The 17,865-nt window shown below is 42.8% G+C and overlaps 2 protein-coding genes across 2 annotated transcripts in view; one reads left to right on the top strand and one right to left on the bottom strand.

Moving 5' to 3' along the window:
• LOC306930959 (VPS10 domain-containing receptor SorCS1-like) overlaps nucleotides 1-17,865 on the top strand; it is a 78,156-nt gene that overhangs the window by 38,863 nt on the left and 21,428 nt on the right. The window contains exons 14-18 of the mRNA XM_079512092.1: nucleotides 2,313-2,420; nucleotides 3,443-3,560; nucleotides 8,763-8,896; nucleotides 13,711-13,824; nucleotides 14,367-14,538. Of these exons, the coding sequence (XP_079368218.1) occupies nucleotides 2,313-2,420; nucleotides 3,443-3,560; nucleotides 8,763-8,896; nucleotides 13,711-13,824; nucleotides 14,367-14,538 (646 nt within the window). The remainder of the gene's footprint in view (nucleotides 1-2,312; nucleotides 2,421-3,442; nucleotides 3,561-8,762; nucleotides 8,897-13,710; nucleotides 13,825-14,366; nucleotides 14,539-17,865) is intronic.
• On the bottom strand, nucleotides 10,145-11,425 carry LOC306930961 (mitotic checkpoint serine/threonine-protein kinase BUB1-like). Its single transcript, XM_079512095.1, has one exon. It carries the CDS (start codon nucleotides 11,397-11,399, stop codon nucleotides 10,173-10,175), a length of 1,227 nt encoding a protein of 408 aa, XP_079368221.1. The 5' UTR covers nucleotides 11,400-11,425; the 3' UTR covers nucleotides 10,145-10,172.

The raw sequence follows: 17,865 nt of genomic DNA, 5'->3' as shown, positions 1-17,865 counted from the left end.
AAATCTTTCAGAAAATTGTCATGATTTAGAAAACGTTTTTTTTTAAATTTCGACGTCAGGCCTGAATGGGTTAAAAACAGTAGATACAGTAGAACAGCCTTTCATGAAAGAGACTACATGAGTGTGTGTATTGGCTTGTATTGATTTATCATGTGTGAATTAATTTATTAGATCAATGCAGTCCCTGAGGAAGCTTGATGCAACCAAACTCTGCATACCTCCAGTAGTTGGTAGAGATGCTCCACGTCTTCATCACTTTGGCAGGGGTCTCGGTTTCTCTGAAATGGACGTACTCGTTCAGTAAAGTGCCTTGAGCTCCACGGGATTTTGTTGGAAGTTCTTGATTATCATGGCTTAATTCCTCTCTTTCTGTCCCTCACTCTTTCCCTTCCTCTGGCACGAAACCACCTTTATTTTGTACTTTGACAACATTATAATTCTGTATGTAATCGATAGAGCTAGAGTTGTGTTCTTGTTCACTTCTTGTCAAATCTAACGTCACTCACCCTATACAGTATGTAATTCAGTTGCTTCAGCCTGCTCCAATACAAAGTGTAATTTTGTTTAAACTACGATTGCATTTTGTGCAAAACGGCCACCACCGCCCAATCGCCTGTTATCGCCCGAAAAGATGAATTATTTTTATCTTTTCGGGCGACGTTGCTCCGCCCACTTTTCGACCATCGCCTGTTCGCCTGCTATCGGCGGTAGTTGCCGGGTCCCATAGACAAATAATGCACTTGCCACACTAGAGTTCTCATCAGGCCCGAAAATTAAGGCCCTGCCCTAACTGGGCCCTCATCAAACCCTGTACACTTAAGACACTGCCCTCGCTGCCACCCTTAGATCTCCATATATGGAGCTGACCTGTTCTGACATTCCATTTGTTGATCTGACCACATCAAACCCTGTACACTCAAGACACTCAAGATATATGGCCATATATGTTGATCTGACTCCCCTTACCAAAGCGGCAGCGCTCGCCCAGCAGTCTGCAGTCGGCGCAGGACGGAGATCACCGTCAAGTTCAAGTGCATGGTCATTTGCCCGAGACGGAGATTGATTAATCTCCGTCAAATTAGTGCTATGAAAACTGATCGCATCACTCTACACGCTTGTTGCGCAATCCTCGGTGTTGCACAACAGTGACACGTCATCGAAAATGTTCCCTGCCTGTTTAGCTGACGACAACGAAAATCTTAAAACATTCATAACTCGCGATCTAAATCATCCCGTCTAATTATGAAAAAAGATCCTGTGTTTGACGGCCCTCCGCTGTCCAGTCGCTAGTAGCGATAGATTTATTCTTACCTCCCGTTGTAGTCGATCGACTCTAGAGTGGTGTGGCTATTGTTAGCTGCTACACACACATTCACAACAACATCCGGTCCGTCGGTAAAAGTGGTCCGGGCGCTATAAACGATGGGCACATTTTATTAATGGATTAAATAGGCCCGGGCCCTCAAGGTGTTAATCATTTCCCAAATATTTACATCCGTTCATCCGTTATTATTATATTTAAAAAAAATCTATATGCATCAGTGTTTCTTCTGGGTACACCGCTGCACCCTCACCAAACAGGAGCAAACAGGCTGTATCAGGCTGTTGCAAAACGTTGTGCACCGTAGGGAGGGGAAACACTGCAAACCGATGCAAAACATTTTCAAGTTGAAAGCAGGTGAATTGGATGAACCTACGTATGGCTCCCATAGGTTTGAACGTGAGTGATTGTTTGTCTGCCTATAGCGTGGCCACGTGATGGACTGGGCACCTGTCCATGTGTTTCCTCCTGCCTTTCAGCTTATTGCATGCACCCCCTCACTCCACCCCTCCCGTCCCACCCCCATCTCCTTTACCCTGAATAGGCCTATCTCACAGCCCGCTTTTCACGCCCACTTCCGGTAAATAGTGGTGTCTTTAACATTAGCATTTACACGTTTTTTTCTCTGGAGAATCTAAGTACATTTTCTAATGTAAAAATGTGACCAATATTATTATGAAGCAAACAAGATGGTAAATCAGCTCGAACAGATAGAACAAACCTTACCTTGAGAAAACAAAAGTTGTAGACTTCTTAAATTACCTCTGTTAACATGTAGCGTCTATGGAGTGACGTCACGCTATCACCACTAACCCCAAAAGGGGGCGTATTAAGGGGGGCGGGGAAATTCTGTGAGATAGGCTTATTGGATGAAGCAGGGTAAAGAAAACGGAATAGACACCTTCAACTTTGAAAAGTCAGACTTTGCTTTTGTTTGATTTGTGACCGTCTCTCCCTGGGATTTTTCTGCCCACTCTTCTTCTCCCGTCAGGCTGAGTTTTGACGAAGGCAGAAGTTGGAACAGATACAGCTTCACCTCTTCCCCCCTTTATGTGGACGGCGTGTTAGGGGAGCCCGGCGAGGACACCCTCATAATGACGTAAGAAACAACAAAGTCGAACGTAGTTAGTTTTGTTATTTTATATCACACCCCTGAGAAACTTTTAGACATGACCGCAGCATCGTATATTATGTATGAAACGTGTAATGTGCAGCAAGTTTTTACCAGCCTGTGAAGCAAATTGGACTATATAGCAGTCGCTGTGCTAGTCGCGACTTTTTCACGACTTTCTCCTCATTGGCTTCTCATTGGCTGTCCTTAAAACCAATGGGGAATCCACAATGCCTTCCCATACTATGAACAGGCATTGTTCATAGTACTGCTCTTGTTTTTTTAATGTTTATGCCTTGCTTTTCTTTTCTTTTTTTCTCCATTGCTCTGTAAAGCACTTTGAGCTGCATTTCATGTCATGAAAGGTGCTATACAAATAAAGTTTTATTATTATTATTATTATTATTATTATTAAGAGCTCCGGTAATTTACCAACTTACAGACCTGCTACTCTTCTAAGTTTTAAATGAACACCTTCAATACAATATTCATGCAAACCAAAGCAAAGGAAAATAACTAAAGAATAGTGGACAAAAGGGCGACATTCATGCGCTCTTACAGGCACAAGCAATCCAACATCTAACTGTAAACATAAAGAAAAATAACGTACTAGGCTTCTAATAAAAACTGCAGTATTTAATATTCAACTCCTTTGAACACGGTTTAAGAGACATAGCGAATTTCATTCTTATGAACCCATTAATTCTTATCTAATATACTCCTGACCTCATTGCAGCGTTTCTAATGATCTAATAATGTAAAAATGTGGTTCTCGCTCTGGACCTTTTAAGTCAACTTTAGATGTAGGGTAGGCACCTTCATTTAACTCTTGAGTTTAATATTTAGTTTTCGTCACAAATCTTTTATGGGGTCCCTGGTACAAAATCTTTTCAGAAGGAGGTCCACAGTCAAATATATTTTAATTTGGCATGAAATCTTTCAGAACCAATTGTCTATACTATAGGAGTCCTTATGAGTCATTTTGTTTCTTTCCTTTTGTGTCTCTACAGAATATTCGGGCATTTCAGTCATCGCTCTGAGTGGCAGCTTGTCAAAATCGACTTTGGTTCTATTTTCAGTCGAAGGTGTTCTCTGAAAGACTACCAGACATGGCAGCTAAACAATGAAGTAAGTGTTCTCTCAAAGACTACCAGACATGGCAGCTAAACAATGAAGTAAGTAGGTGTTCTCTCAAAGACTACCAGACATGGCAGCTAAACAATGAAGTAAGTAACCCTGTTCTCTCAAAGACTACCAGACATGGCAGCTAAACAATGAAGTAAGTAACCCTGTTCTCTCAAAGACTACCAGACATGGCAGCTAAACAATGAAGTAAGTAGGTGTTCTCTCAAAGACTACCAGACATGGCAGCTAAACAATGAAGTAAGTAACCCTGTTCTCTCAAAGACTACCAGACATGGCAGCTAAACAATGAAGTAAGTAACCCTGTTCTCTCAAAGACTACCAGACATGGCAGCTAAACAATGAAGTAAGTAGTGTACTCTCAAAGACTACCAGACATGGCAGCTAAACAATGAAGTAAGTAGGTGTTCTCTCAAAGACTACCAGACATGGCAGCTAAACAATGAAGTAAGTAGTGTACTCTCAAAGACTACCAGACATGGCAGCTAAACAATGAAGTAAGTAGGTGTTCTCTCAAAGACTACCAGACATGGCAGCTAAACAATGAAGTAAGTAAGGTGTACTCTCAAAGACTACCAGACATGGCAGCTAAACAATGAAGTAAGTAACCCTGTTCTCTCAAAGACTACCAGACATGGCAGCTAAACAATGAAGTAAGTAACCCTAACCCTGTACTCTCAAAGACTACGACACATGGCAGCTAAACAATGAAGTAAGTAAGGTGTACTCTCAAAGACTACCAGACATGGCAGCTAAACAATGAAGTAAGTAAGGTGTACTCTCAAAGACTACGACACATGGCAGCTAAACAATGAAGTAAGTAGAGAAGGTGTTCTCTCAAAGACTACGACACATGGCAGCTAAACAATGAAGTAAGTAGAGAAGGTGTTCTCTCAAAGACTACGAGACATGGCAGCTAAACAATGAAGTAAGTAACGGCACAATAATGTGACATTTAACTGCTAAAATTGTTGCGATTCTGTTTGAGACCAATCATTATTTTCATAGAGAGTTACTATTTTCATACAGAGATGCCCTTAAAACACCATTTAGTTTATGTCTTAGAACTTCTGCCTCTAAAGATTCATAGGAAAGGGAATGCTTATTTAGGCCTTATTTATTCACAAAATAGCATTTGATCAACACTTTCATTAAATAAATAGCTTAGCACTGCATTACTGACAACGAGGAACAGCCCAGGTAAACAAAACGGTAGTCGTTGGTGGGAGGTTGCTGTTTTAGTGTGTTATTCGGATCCCAGATCAACTCAGTGTCTCAGTTAGGGTGATCGGAAATCAGCTCCGATCACATTTCAAAAGATCGGAATCCGGGAGAAAAGATGGGATTTGTAATTGTCTAATGTAAATCTCAAAGAACGATGTATAGGCAATGAGATTTTGTCAAAACTGTTGTGTTTATGCTAGTTGTTTCCTTCTGGTCCCAGTCAGAGATCATCAAACAAAGACTAGTCACACTCAGAGGCGTGAAAGACACCTATGATGAAAACAAAGGAAATGCAACCCCCGCTATGCATGATGTCATATGTGTCTGTAGTACTTAGTGTTGTTTTCGTCAGGTATGACGATAACGTAAATGACGACGTCAGCGGCCCTTTTTTCAGGACGAATATCTCGTCCTGAAATGATTCAGGACGAGACTGACGCTGACGAGCTAAACAGCTCCCTTGGTTGACTAAAATATGACGAAGACGTGTGTGAGTTTTCGTTGATGTTGATTGTGTGTGTGTGTGTGTGTGTGTGTGTGTGTGTGTGTGTGTGTGTGTGTGTGTGTGTGTGTGTGTGTGTGTGTGTGTGTGTGTGCAAACTGTGCATGCACGTACGCACACACCCTCCCTCGGTTAATTGTTACTCTCTGGCACGCCGCGCAGGCGTCTCACACACGTATCAGATTCGCATTGCCTACCTGACGTTGTAATGTGCTCTCATCTCGTAGCTTTTAAAAGTAATTTTAGTGACAGGTCCTAAACAAATTCTCCATGACTGTAGATAGGAAATCTAATTAAATCCTTAGGCAGAGATTATGGGCTCCATTTTCGTCACCGCTAAACCCCGTATCCCTAAACTTCTTTGCCTTGTTTTTACTATTTTGCAAAAACATTTTTGAATAGTTCAACTAGCCTCTACATTGACACGTTGTGAGCTTGTAGACTGGCCATTTTAACTATTCAAAAATGTTTTGCAAAATAGTAAAAAAAAAAAGGCAAAGAAATTTAGGGATAAGGGGTTTAGCGGTCGAAAATGGAGCCCTAGATGTTGTATTGTAAACTAAACATTTTTTTCCTGTGTGACACATTCTAAGCCCTGGCTTAGCCCCTCTCTTCCCTGCAAGTGCTCTGATGCACGTGTGTGAGTGCATGCCATATGGTGCATTTTTTTCCCTTGAGTATAATAATGATGAGGCATTTTTATTTTTTATTGCTACTGAATGATGCATAGGCTAGTTGTATTGTTATTATCCATAATTTGAATCTTCAAACTGAGATATACTTTATGATAATAGCCTACTGCAGTGGCTCCCAAACCTTTTCGTGTCAGGGACCCCCAAATTGACACTCATCAACCCGTGGACCCCCATTTGAAGAGATATGCCAGGGAAGATATTTTCGGTTCTAGCAGTGACTTGACTTCAGTTCTATAAGCTGTAGAACTGTATTCACTCTAAAAGAAAATAAAAAAAAAGATTTTTCTTTACAACATAGTAATTGCAAAACAATTATTCACATATATCTCTCCCCCCCCCCCCCCCCCCCACATCCCCATGGCAGCACAAATACAAACAAAATCTTCGGAGAAACATCAGGAAATGTCCATAAATACAGAACAATTTAAAAAAAAAAAGTATAATAACAAAAAAACACCAAAAAAAACACATTACATACAGTTAAACAAACAAATGCACAATGTCCGTCACAGTTCCCTACCCCCACCCCACAGCTGACTGCTCCAATTAACCACTATACATCCAAAGCCTCTTCAATATCACCTCGCTTAATGAAGTCCAAGAACTTCTCCCATATCTTATAGAATACAGCAGGTTTCTTCCTAATTACATACGTTAGTTTCTCATGTGCCAAACTGGTCGTTAAATTCCTCAGCCAAAAGCCGATCGTAGGGGCATTGACATTCTTCCGACGCAATTGAGCGTCTGGCCTGTAACAGGCAAAGGTCATTATTTTTTCTTTACTATTTAGTGTACAATTTAATAATAATAATAATAATATCTCAAACTTATATAGCGCTTTTCTGAGTACCCAAAGACGCTTTACATGGGGGGGCTTTACAGAGGTAACAACAAAATTAAAAACAACTTTATTAGGAGAAAAAAAAGGAAAAACACTAAAAGCTAAGAACATTAAAAAGGCAGTGAAATGGATAAATACTGAGTATACATAATTTAGGACAAAGAGGAACTGGACCTGATGTAATCTGAGAGACATAATGGACCACAGACCTCCAGAATGTTTTAATCTCCTCACATTCCCATAAGCAGTGGAATAGTGTAGTATTCACTCTAATTAACCAATACATCATTAATTTGCTATGATCCATGCTTTCATAGAAAGAAAAACAAATACACCATGGCAGTCATTCTAATAAAACATGTTGCCTTTCAATAATTGAAAGGCAACACAACAGACTACACTAGAGTGACATACATTAGGATATTTGCTATTGTGATATGGCATAAGTGTTTTATAAAAATATAATGGTCGGATCGGGAATCAATCAATCAATCAATCAATCAATCAATCAATCAATCAACCTTTATTTATTATAGCACATTTACACAACCGAAATTGACCAAAGTGCTTCACAGTAGACAAAGTATAATGACAGAGTATAAAAACATAGTATAAGAGCATGATAAAAGAATTACATCGAGAAGTACTAGAATAGCAGAAGAATACATAACTAGAATTAGAATCAAGAACAAATGAGTAACTATCTAGGTCAGACAACATTAAAGGCGAGAGAGAAAAGGTGGGTTTTGAGAAGGGATTTAAAAGTCTCTATGGATTGGGAAGTTCTAATGTGGGGGGGGGGGTTGTTCCATAACTCTGGGGCCGCAACCGCAAAAGCACGGTCACCTCTTGTTTTCCGGGTTAAGGCCTATTCTGGATTTTCGGTGGTGAGGTGACCACCGGAGCTGAAATAACGTTGAGCGGTGGTGAGTAAAAACAGAGAGAAGGGCTGGAGCGGTGGCGGTGGTTTGCTCTTCACCGCGGCTCGTGACGTCATGTTGTAGTTCGGTGGTCACCCCACCACCGAAAATCCAGACTATGTATGAGCCTTTAGGTCTGTTGGCATGGTCAGTAGTGACTGGTCAGCAGACCTCAGAGCTCTGGGTGGGTTGTGGCGGGAAAGATCGGTATCGGTATGTCTCGAAATCAAATGATCGGAATCGGATCGGGATAAAAAAAAACGTGATCCCTAGTCTCGGTCCTTAGACAAAATGTGTGCAGTTTGACAGCCATGTTTCATCCATGCTTGTTGACAGTGGTGACATATTGTGTTGCCTCGTAGTGACAGTTATGTGTCTGGTGGCTCTGTAACCCATTTAGGCCTGACGTCGAAATTTTAAAAATGTCTTTTTAAAATGTATTTTTTTCTGAAAAACCTCATGTTTCTATATCAGTGGTTCTCAATATTTCAACATATGTTGTTCCAGGGACACCCCAGAAGCAATGATTTGAGTTAAAAACTGAAACTCTGAAAGAATTCAAAGATTTCAGTCACATTTTCACGATTTTTCAAAAATAGCAGACCTACAAGCTCATAGCGCACCACTCGGTGGCGCGCTATGAGCTTGTAGATCTGATATTTTTCAATAGCTAAAGCATAACATAATGCGAACACAAAAAGGGGTTCCCGCCCAAAATGGGTTAACTTGTGCTGATACTGTAGGTCAGTCTTATCACCATGTGTAATTTTATCACGCCCTCGCCCCGGGGCAAATAAAGCCTGGATTATGTGATAAATATGTGATAGCACATAAAGTATTCTGGTCTATTTGATGTGAATGATATCTCTTGCAAAAGAAAAAGAAAACAAGACAACTGAAATCTTTTTGCTTCGCCCTGTCATAAATGATGTATCGTCATTTATGACAGGGGTGAAGTTTGGTGAGGTTTTCTGTGTTTCTTTGTTGTTGTTGTTGTTGTTCTAGGGTGAAGTTTGCATCATGGGGGTGAAGAGAACCTTCCAAAATCTGAAAGCTGACGTCCGATGTGTCAAAAGCAGAGATCAGGACATCTCACACACGTCAGACCCCTGCCTGTGCACAGAGGCAGATTTTGAGTGGTGAGTCTTATTCCTCTGCAGGCTCCTAGTGTTCACTTTATTGATCTCCACAGACTGAATCTATGCCGTAAAACTGGGACACGAGAAGAAACCAGAAAAAGTTCAGTTCCAACAACGCACTTTATATCATTTTCTGAAATAAATAACGGAATAAAATAAAATAAAAAAAAGATATCCATTATGTAGAAGTAACCTTATTTCGTCAAATCAAGGGGTCTTATTTATGAATAATGAACACAATTAATTCATTTATTTTTTTATTGTTTTTAGAATTCCCATACTGTATGGCTGAATAATATGTACTGTACACTTGCATGAAGCTATGTGTATTTCAATAGTAAATGGAAATGAAATTACAGAGTATGTTCCCTGTCCCTGTCATCACAATCAGATAAATGACCATGAGTGCATTTTTTCAGGGACAGTGCTGCTGGCTTTTAAATTTGATCTGGTGACATTGAGTTGGTTGTGAATGTGAGTTGGATCTTTTCACCCTAGAAGTTTGCTGTTGACGTTGTGCAAACATATCCTGAGAGCCAGGATTATTTTTAGCCCCACTAGTGGCAGGGCTCTAAGGACGACCCTGTCAATCAGTCGCTCTGTCCATCTTTCCTAGACTTTCGTCACAAACAATGCATCTCAGAAAGTGCTGTTGCCTGATTTCTGTGGAGCTTCATGAATCCCAGTGGGCGGTCGCACAGCCTCCAGGGGCTGCTAGGGAGGCTTCTAGAGGCGCTCTTAGACTCCATGCCAAAGCACCTCTTGTACTGTCCCCCCCAGAGGTGACCGAGGACTGGCATAGGACCAGCTTTGTGGGTGTTCTACTTTGCCCTACTTACATGTTATTTTTGGGTGCAGAGTTATGTTAATGTATGCCCTGGACCCCGTTTCTGATAAATCTGCAGCAGTTGTAAGTTTGTGTACTTTAATATGGGTTATTTACACATATTAGTATAATATAAATTAGTGTAAATGATTCCAGATACAAAGCGGACAACAGATCTATTCGTCTTAAAATAGGTTTAAAATAGGTGCATGATAATTAAGCAATATTACACGAGAGGGTGTTTATTTCTGGCACGCCTGCGTTGCTGCAGTAACGAGCCGATAGGCGAGTTCCGTAAGCAGTGCATCGAGTGTAATATTGCAATTATACCCTTATAACTAAGATATTCGATGACAGATGTAGCCACTACGACCTAAAACATCCTGTGTAGACACCTAGTAGCCAATGCCTGCAGCGGACTCAACAGTAAAAATCAAAACAGTGGTTGATCTATTTCTTGGAAGGCCGGTTCTCCAGGAGCAGAACCACCAGGCGACGGACGCTGCCCGGCAGCTTGTTGGCGTAGTGGTCCTTAAGGATGGAGGCCAGTCTGCTGCGGAGGCTGCTCAGACAGGGCAGAGAGCCGCAGTCTGGGATGTTGAGCAGCGTGTGGAAGAACTCACACCACAGCTCACTGTGGGGTTTCCTCCTAAAGTTCCCGTTTGTCTTCCAAACTCCGTCCTCGTTTGTAACCTGCATGTACGTCCCAAAAAGCATGCAGTGGACCGTCCCTGCGATGCCAAAGTAGTCCGTCTGATATGTCCATGGTCTGCCACCAAGCATCTCGGTGCACTGGAACCCGGAGGTCATACACTTGGCGGTGAAGGCCGTACCAGGGGGGAAGAGTTCCATGTCAATGCTTTGTCCGAGGTCGATCAGGGACAGGCCATGATTCAAGTTATCCGGCTCAAACATTGTATTTTTCATAAAGCTCTCTCCTAACAGGAAGTTGTCAGGCTTGATGTCAGCATGGATGATGTGGATTTTGTGCAGCTGTTCCACCATGTGTAGGATGCACATGGTGAGGTACATGACCACCGGCTGGGGCATCAGCTTGTCACCCAGACTTGCACTCTTCTTGTACAAGTTGACCGCATTCAGTAGAGTTCCATAACCGTGGAGCTCTCCAAGCAGCACGCTTCCATCCCTGAAGAGGTGGGCCGAGTGAAATCTACTGAAGAGATGCCGCACATCTGGTGCCAGTCGAGCATCCAGCTGTGTGTTGATGTGAAACTCCCACGGATGGCCTGGCTTCTGGACCTTTATAACCATTTTGATGCCCGACGCCTGGTCGATGGCCTGGTAGACAGTCGCAAAGGCACCTGATCCAAGAACGGCATCGACCCGTATGGACTTCTTATCCTTACCATTACCCATGGAGATGGCCGCCTTGGGTGCAATGCTGGGCATGTCACACTGCCAGGTGTTGCACTGTGGGCGAGATGCCAGTGGAATGGACAGTGTGGACAACAAATTGGCTATTAGCTCATCATCCCAGGGATCCGAACCCAGCCCTCCCGCACTGCAGTCTGGTGCGGCCTTGTTCATGGACGCATCTGAACTCAATGTAAGCCCTTGGACTGGACTCATTGGTTCATCCACAGACTCGAAGCAGGACCTCGCCATGGGGCTCATGGGCACATCGGTGCAGAAGCTGGGTCGTTTTGGCGTCATCATGGGGACAATGCTCTGCCGCGGGAAAGCTGTTGACTGTTGACTCACGGCAAATTTCGGGTCGCTGTTTTCCCGAATATTTGCATGTGGGATTCTCAGATTGGGTGTACGGTGATGCTCGTGTGAAGCACAGGTAGAGAGCTATTTCAACCAATCAGATCGAAACTACCTGTGGTATAATGAAATATATAAAGGCTAGATGGCTCAAGGCGGAGTCTCTGACGTAGTCCACCCGGCGGCCATCTTACTTCGGGGCTACAGTACAGTATGTTCAATGGCAGCTCAAACAAAAACAGTCATAACTCTCTCAAATCTTGACGGATTTACAAACGGGATTGTTTATTACAAACATTGTCAACATGGCTATTATAACCGGGTATCTGGTCAGAGACCCAGTTCTGGCTGGAGCCGAGGGTTCGTCCTCTGTAAGGTGAGGGGTGTAATACCAGGCCCTTCTTCTTTATAGTCTTGAAGATGTCGTCTCTGACGTCACTGTGGTGACGTCGGAGTGACATCTCGTATCCTTCGTAACAGCTATGATTCAGGACGCTTATCTGCTTAATTTTGTTTTTTGAGTGGTGTAAACCACTCCTACAACTGGCTTTTGTGTGCATAAAAAAATGACCATGGTTGCTATGTTCAAAATAATTTCTGACGTAATTAAATCACACCCGGGTGAACTGGATGACCGTAGCAACCGTGGTCATTTTCTCTGCGCAAAAACAGCCAGTTGTGAAATCACATCCGGGTGTGATACATACATTTATCAAAAATTATAGCTTTTTTTACTTAACATATTTTGTGTGATTTCATTACGTCAGACATTACGTCAGACCACAGCTGATCATGCTATATAAAACCTTACACCACTCAGTTCACACGGGTGTGTTTTTTAATTGAACGTCGTGTAAAAGCATACTGTATGTATGCGGACGTCTCCGATTATAACAAACCAAACCGTTTGAAAATCGGTTGAAATGCCCCATAGACACAATGTTATGCTGCCCTGAGGTAAGATGGCCGCCACGTAGCAACGTCGCTCTCCATTGGCCAGAGCGCGGGTGAGCCATCTAGCTTTCTTATATATATCTATGATCTTGATACTCTTTTTCTGAAGTGCCTGATAAATGTCAACTCCAGCTGTGAGTTAGACCCCAGAGAGATGTTCATGATGAAAATAATGGTGACAGCAACGCACATACAGTACTCTGTCTAGGACCAAGACAGAGTCTAGAGGTACAAATCCCCAATGGTGTGGGTTGTAATATACTTTACATGTTGCCTTGTGCAGGAATATATCCCTCTAACCACAGGAGATACGGTTATTTTTAATATATATGTTCAATGCACTCAATCGCCCCACCGCAGAGGCCCCAGGTTTGCTTCCTGGCAGCAGTGCCTCCGGCTTGACCGAGCGCTCCAAAGAACCCTATATTATTGGCAGTTGTGTTCACGGGTGGGAAGCCGCCAGCGGACTGTATTCTTATCGCTGCACTAGCGACACCTGTTGGTTGCTTTTCAGCAGGGACGGGAGATTGTGAATCTCTGTGCACAAAGAAGCACATTATGCCCTTCCAGTGAAACTCCCTTGTTGTCAGGTGAAACAAAGTAGCTGCTGACTCCATGTGTATCTGAGGGGTGGTTTTCTACACCCTCCTCAAACAGTGACAGTGCCAACAGTGTGGGTTGGCAGCGACGACAAGGTCTACAGCACACACAGAAAGAGGAGGGGGGGGGGGGGGGATTTGGAAAATGAAACTGTTACAAATGATATCAAGCAAATTATAATGTTTTTATTGCCTATATTAAATGGTGACTGCTCTTTATTCAGTGGTTCTCCCTCACATGCTTTTGTGGGGGTCCCCAGATGATAGTGAAGTGACTTAACCCATTTTGGTCGGTAACCCTTTTTGGTGTTTTAAGCATTTTGTTATATGCTTTAGCTATTGAAAAATAGCAGATCTACAAGCTCATAGCGCGGCACCGAGTGCCGCGCTATGAACTTGTAGGTCTGCTATTTTTGAAAAATCGTGAAAATGAGCCTCAAATCTTTTGAGCACCACTGATACAGAAACATAAGGACATCTTTTTTAATTTCGACGTCAGACCTAAATGGGTTAAGACCTTTTAATACCCCCCCCCCCCCCCCAAAAAAAAAGAAAGAAAGAAAAGACCATTACTGTATCAAAGGCAAAACTATACTATAAAAAAACCCAAGTTCACATATTATTTGTGGGGGTCACGGCCTGAAAAGGTTGAAAAGCACTGCTTTATGACATTGCCTTGTGGGTTCTTTATGCTCTAATCCACACAGTGACTATGGGTTCCAGAGGCAGCCCGATGGGAGCTGTTCCCCAGCGTTCTGGTTCGTTCCATCGACCGCGTCCAGAGACTGCGTCACTGGGGACACTTTCCTCAACACCACCGGGTATACACCGAATGCATCTGTGTTGACAGAGGAAAAGAAGTAGAAATAGAAGTAGACCGAGGCTTGAATACCAAACAGCACTGTGAGCTCAGTCTTTCAATTCCAGTCATTCTATCTGTACAGGAACAGGTCAGAATTATACATTATAGCCAGTAACGATTCTTGGCCCACAAAAAAGGGAGGTGTGACTACAAATTAATTGTTTGTATTTATTATTTCCTACTGTGTGTACGTACGTGTGTGCGTGCGTGTGAGAGAGAGAGACCGTGACTGAAAGTGTGTGTTTGTGTTGTGTGTGTGTGTGTGTGCATCTCGGTGGCTCTCTGCAGAGATGTACAGTACATACCATATATCTCCGTATGTACAGTATGTGCATTTTCATATGTGTAGTAAATGTATGGCAAGCAGATAGAGATTGTGCAGTGTCCGGGTGTGAGTGTGTCGTTCTTGCTTGTGTCAGACTGATCTGTATTTTTTCGGATCTGTGAGTGTGCAGTGCTTTACCATGTATTCTCTTTGTGTGCTCCTTCAACGTGTCACAGATATCGCAGGGCTTTGTCCAACAACTGCACAGCGGGGACCCTGTGGAGGTACAGCCCCAGGCGACAGAGATGTCCCAGTCAGGCCCCCTGGGGGCTCCAGCTTCTCACCAGCGAGGCAACCATGGTAGCCACTCTGGGGAAGAATGTCTCTTTCCTGATTTTCCTGGAAGAGGTGCTGCTCTTATACCTCAAAATACTGTGTATTTCGTACATAGTATAGAAATTCACGTAAAGAGTCACGTTAACCCATTTTTGGCGGAAACCCCTTTTGGTGTTTTAAACATTATGTTATAATTTAGCTATTGAAAAATAGCAGATCTACAAGCTCATAGCGCGCCACCGAGTGGCGCGCTACGAGCTTGTAGGTCTGCTATTTTTTTGTTAAATCGTGAAAATATTTATTTCAGAAAACGAGGATTTAGAAGATTTTTTTTACATTTTGAAGTTGGGCCTAAATGGGTTAATTTAACTGTGAGAGTGTACAAATGCCCCCCCCCCCTCTCCGTCACTCATCTTCATTTGCGCACCGGACATACTCAAACATGTGGCGCACGTCCCCGGCCCAGAGCGGCTTGGAGCGGCAGGCGGACCTCGCTGCTCTGACCCATTTTAAAACCCACTCCACGTTCAATTCAAAATCCTGTCACTTCGCTCGCGCTCATCATGCTCCGCTCATATGCTCTGCTGTGTAGTGAAAGCTATGTTCAGTCCCCTTTGAGAGTTTTGTGTATAGCAGATTCCATAGCCATAATTGGCAAAACATGAATAAGTAAGACAAGTCTAAAAGCCCCACTAGCAGTCCCTAGAGGCTATGCTGTTCCTTACATCCACCCACCCTGGTTCATAGCCGAATCATGTGGCCATAACCTGACTCCGCCAGATGGGGCAGCAGAGAGTACACTGGGTTCCCCCCTCCTGCTCCCATCTGGGAACTCTCAGGCAGACTTGATGCCCGGCCACAAAACGGCCTGGCCAATCAGCAGCAGCTTCTAGCAGCTTCTAGCAGCAGCTTCTAGCTTCTAGCTTTCCCCATGTTCCCCATCTGGCGGAGTCAGGTTATGTGGCCATGGTTCACCAAAAAACATTTTCATACTGCCCACGTCTGTGTTGATAATCTATGTTACCCTTTCACCACTTAAAGTAAATAGGTTGGCTCTGTCCTTTTTTCACAGTTTGCCAGAAATAGCTGATCTACAAGCTCACAACGTGCTGCTACGTGATGTGCTGTGAGCTATCTTTGGCAAATTTTCTCCGGCCTATCTCACAGCATTTCCCGCCCCCTTTCCACGCCCCCTTTTGGAGCTAGTGTTGTTATTTAACTATTAGCATTTACACTTTTTTTCCAATGTTAAAATGTCAAAGACCGATAATAATATGAAGAAAACACGATGGTATAACAACTCAAATAAGTAGAATAAACCTTACCTTTACAAAACAGTAGTTTGTGGCTTGTGAAAATACCTCTTTTAACATGGAAGCCTATGGACCGCAGAAAAAATAACACCACTAGCTCCAAAAGGGGGCGGGGAAATGCTGTGAGATAGGCCTAGCCTGGGATTCAAGTGCTTAACCAAATTCCCAGGCTTAGGTCCCCCCCATACATTTTTGACATATCAACAAAGGAAGAAGAGTTGTTGATTTTTCTTTACAAGAAAAGATAATTAGTGGGCTACACAAAATCAACATTTGTAATGATCTTTGCTTGTGCCTCAGATGCATGGACTAGGTGAAGACATGCATTGCTTACTCCTGGATGTCTGCTAATCGTTTTGATGATTAGCACCGAATGGCATTACATGCTTTGCAAGTTAAAGAGCATGCGCTACTCATGTTCCTTCTGGTAATTTCTTTACCGGGTGGGTGCACAGTCTAGAAAAGTTCTTTACAATCAGAGGGATTACCGGGGCCTCACGGAAATGTCCTTCAGGCACTTTGTACTTAGTTGGCATGGGCAGCTCCCAGAACAGCAAAAAACACAAAGCCGCCTTCAATGCTGAAGGAAAGGCTGTGTGCCGAAATGTGTTTGTTTGTTCTGTGTGGCTGCTCGACGCGCCAAATAAATACAAAGTGCCTGAAGGACTTTTCCATGAGTGCTGGTACATGTAATCCCTCTGATTAATGCCTTTGTTTCACACACAAATACACACATTGTACAAATACAATAATTAGCCTAAATTTATTATATTTTACAGAAGTAATTCTAGTAGTTTTAGAAATTCACATGGATCATTTGTGATTGCATAAAACAATGATAATGCATGAGATTTGTCACATAAACTCACAGAGGGCAGACCATATTAAACAGTAATGCCCAGGTATAGTAGCTGTTCACTTAAACGGTTGTTTAGCCACAAGGCATTTCCCCAGCTTTCTCCATTTCCAAATAAACCCACTGACCGAACGCCAACCGCAATGTTTACTGTATCTTTTCTTTCAGTGCCAATAAGTCACGGCAACTTTGTTGAGCCATAGAGTAAATCTTGAAAAAACAAGAGGGTGACCGCACACGCCAATAGCCAGAGTGCCAATATTTTATTAGGACAGCAGGTAAGACAAAAATGAATCCAACGTTTCGGCGGTTAAGCCTTCATCAGGCTTTCATCAGGCTTAACCGCCGAAACGTTGGATTCATTTTTGTCTTACCCGCTGTCCTAATAAAATATTGGCACTCTGGCTATTGGCGCGTGCGGTCACCCTCTTGTTTTTTCAAGATTTACTCTACAGTTTTCTCCCGTGTGCCGGCACCGCCACAAGGACTTTGGTGTGCGTTAGCTTCTTTGTACACACTTTGTTGAGCCAACCATCCATACAGTTGGAGGCCATCGATATTGTCCTTTTCTTTTTGCTGAGTTTTGCGTGATCTGCGCAAAAGGACAGTTAACCCATTTTGGGCGGGAACCCCTTTTGGTGTTTTAAACATTATGTTATAATTTAGCTATTGAAAAATAGCAGATCTACAAGCTCATAGCGCGCCACCGAGTGGCGCGCTACGAGCTTGTAGGTCTGCTATTTTTGAAAAATCGTGAAAATATTTATTTCAGAAAACTGGAGGATTTAGAAGGATTTTTTTTAAATTTTGAGGTCAGGCCTAAATGGGTCAAATGATAAGGGACAATATCGGTGGCACCCAACTGTAGGTGTGTTGATGTCACTGAGTACCCGGTTCGGGCGGTTGACAAATTGCTAAACACTACTACAATACTTTATGATGGCTGATTTATACACCGTTTTGTGATAAAAATAGACATATCTCCATGTTCTCAGACTAATATCGCACTGCATATTCGCTACTGTGAAACGTAGCTGTAGTGTGAAGTTGTACAGGGATGCAATAGCAAACACAAAAGAATGAGTTCTCACATCTGCAGTGTGAGAATGACATGCAGGGCTATGGCATTCTATTCACTAAGCACACAGTGCACTTACACTAAAAGCATTTTCATAGTGATTAACACTAATGGCATGAACTCTCAACTCTAATCACTTTTACATGTAATGC

Source organism: Electrona antarctica (assembly GCF_951216825.1).
Source record: "Electrona antarctica genome assembly, chromosome: 10".
Taxonomy (NCBI): domain Eukaryota; kingdom Metazoa; phylum Chordata; class Actinopteri; order Myctophiformes; family Myctophidae; genus Electrona; species Electrona antarctica.
The sequence above is the reverse complement of the archived record's forward strand: the minus strand, read 5'-3'. Positions and strand labels throughout refer to the sequence as shown.

What these genes read in the sequence shown, in the direction of transcription:
- LOC306930961 (XM_079512095.1), bottom strand. Translation starts at nt 11,399, where the DNA reads ATGATGACGCCAAAACGACCCAGCTTCTGCACCGATGTGCCCATGAGC.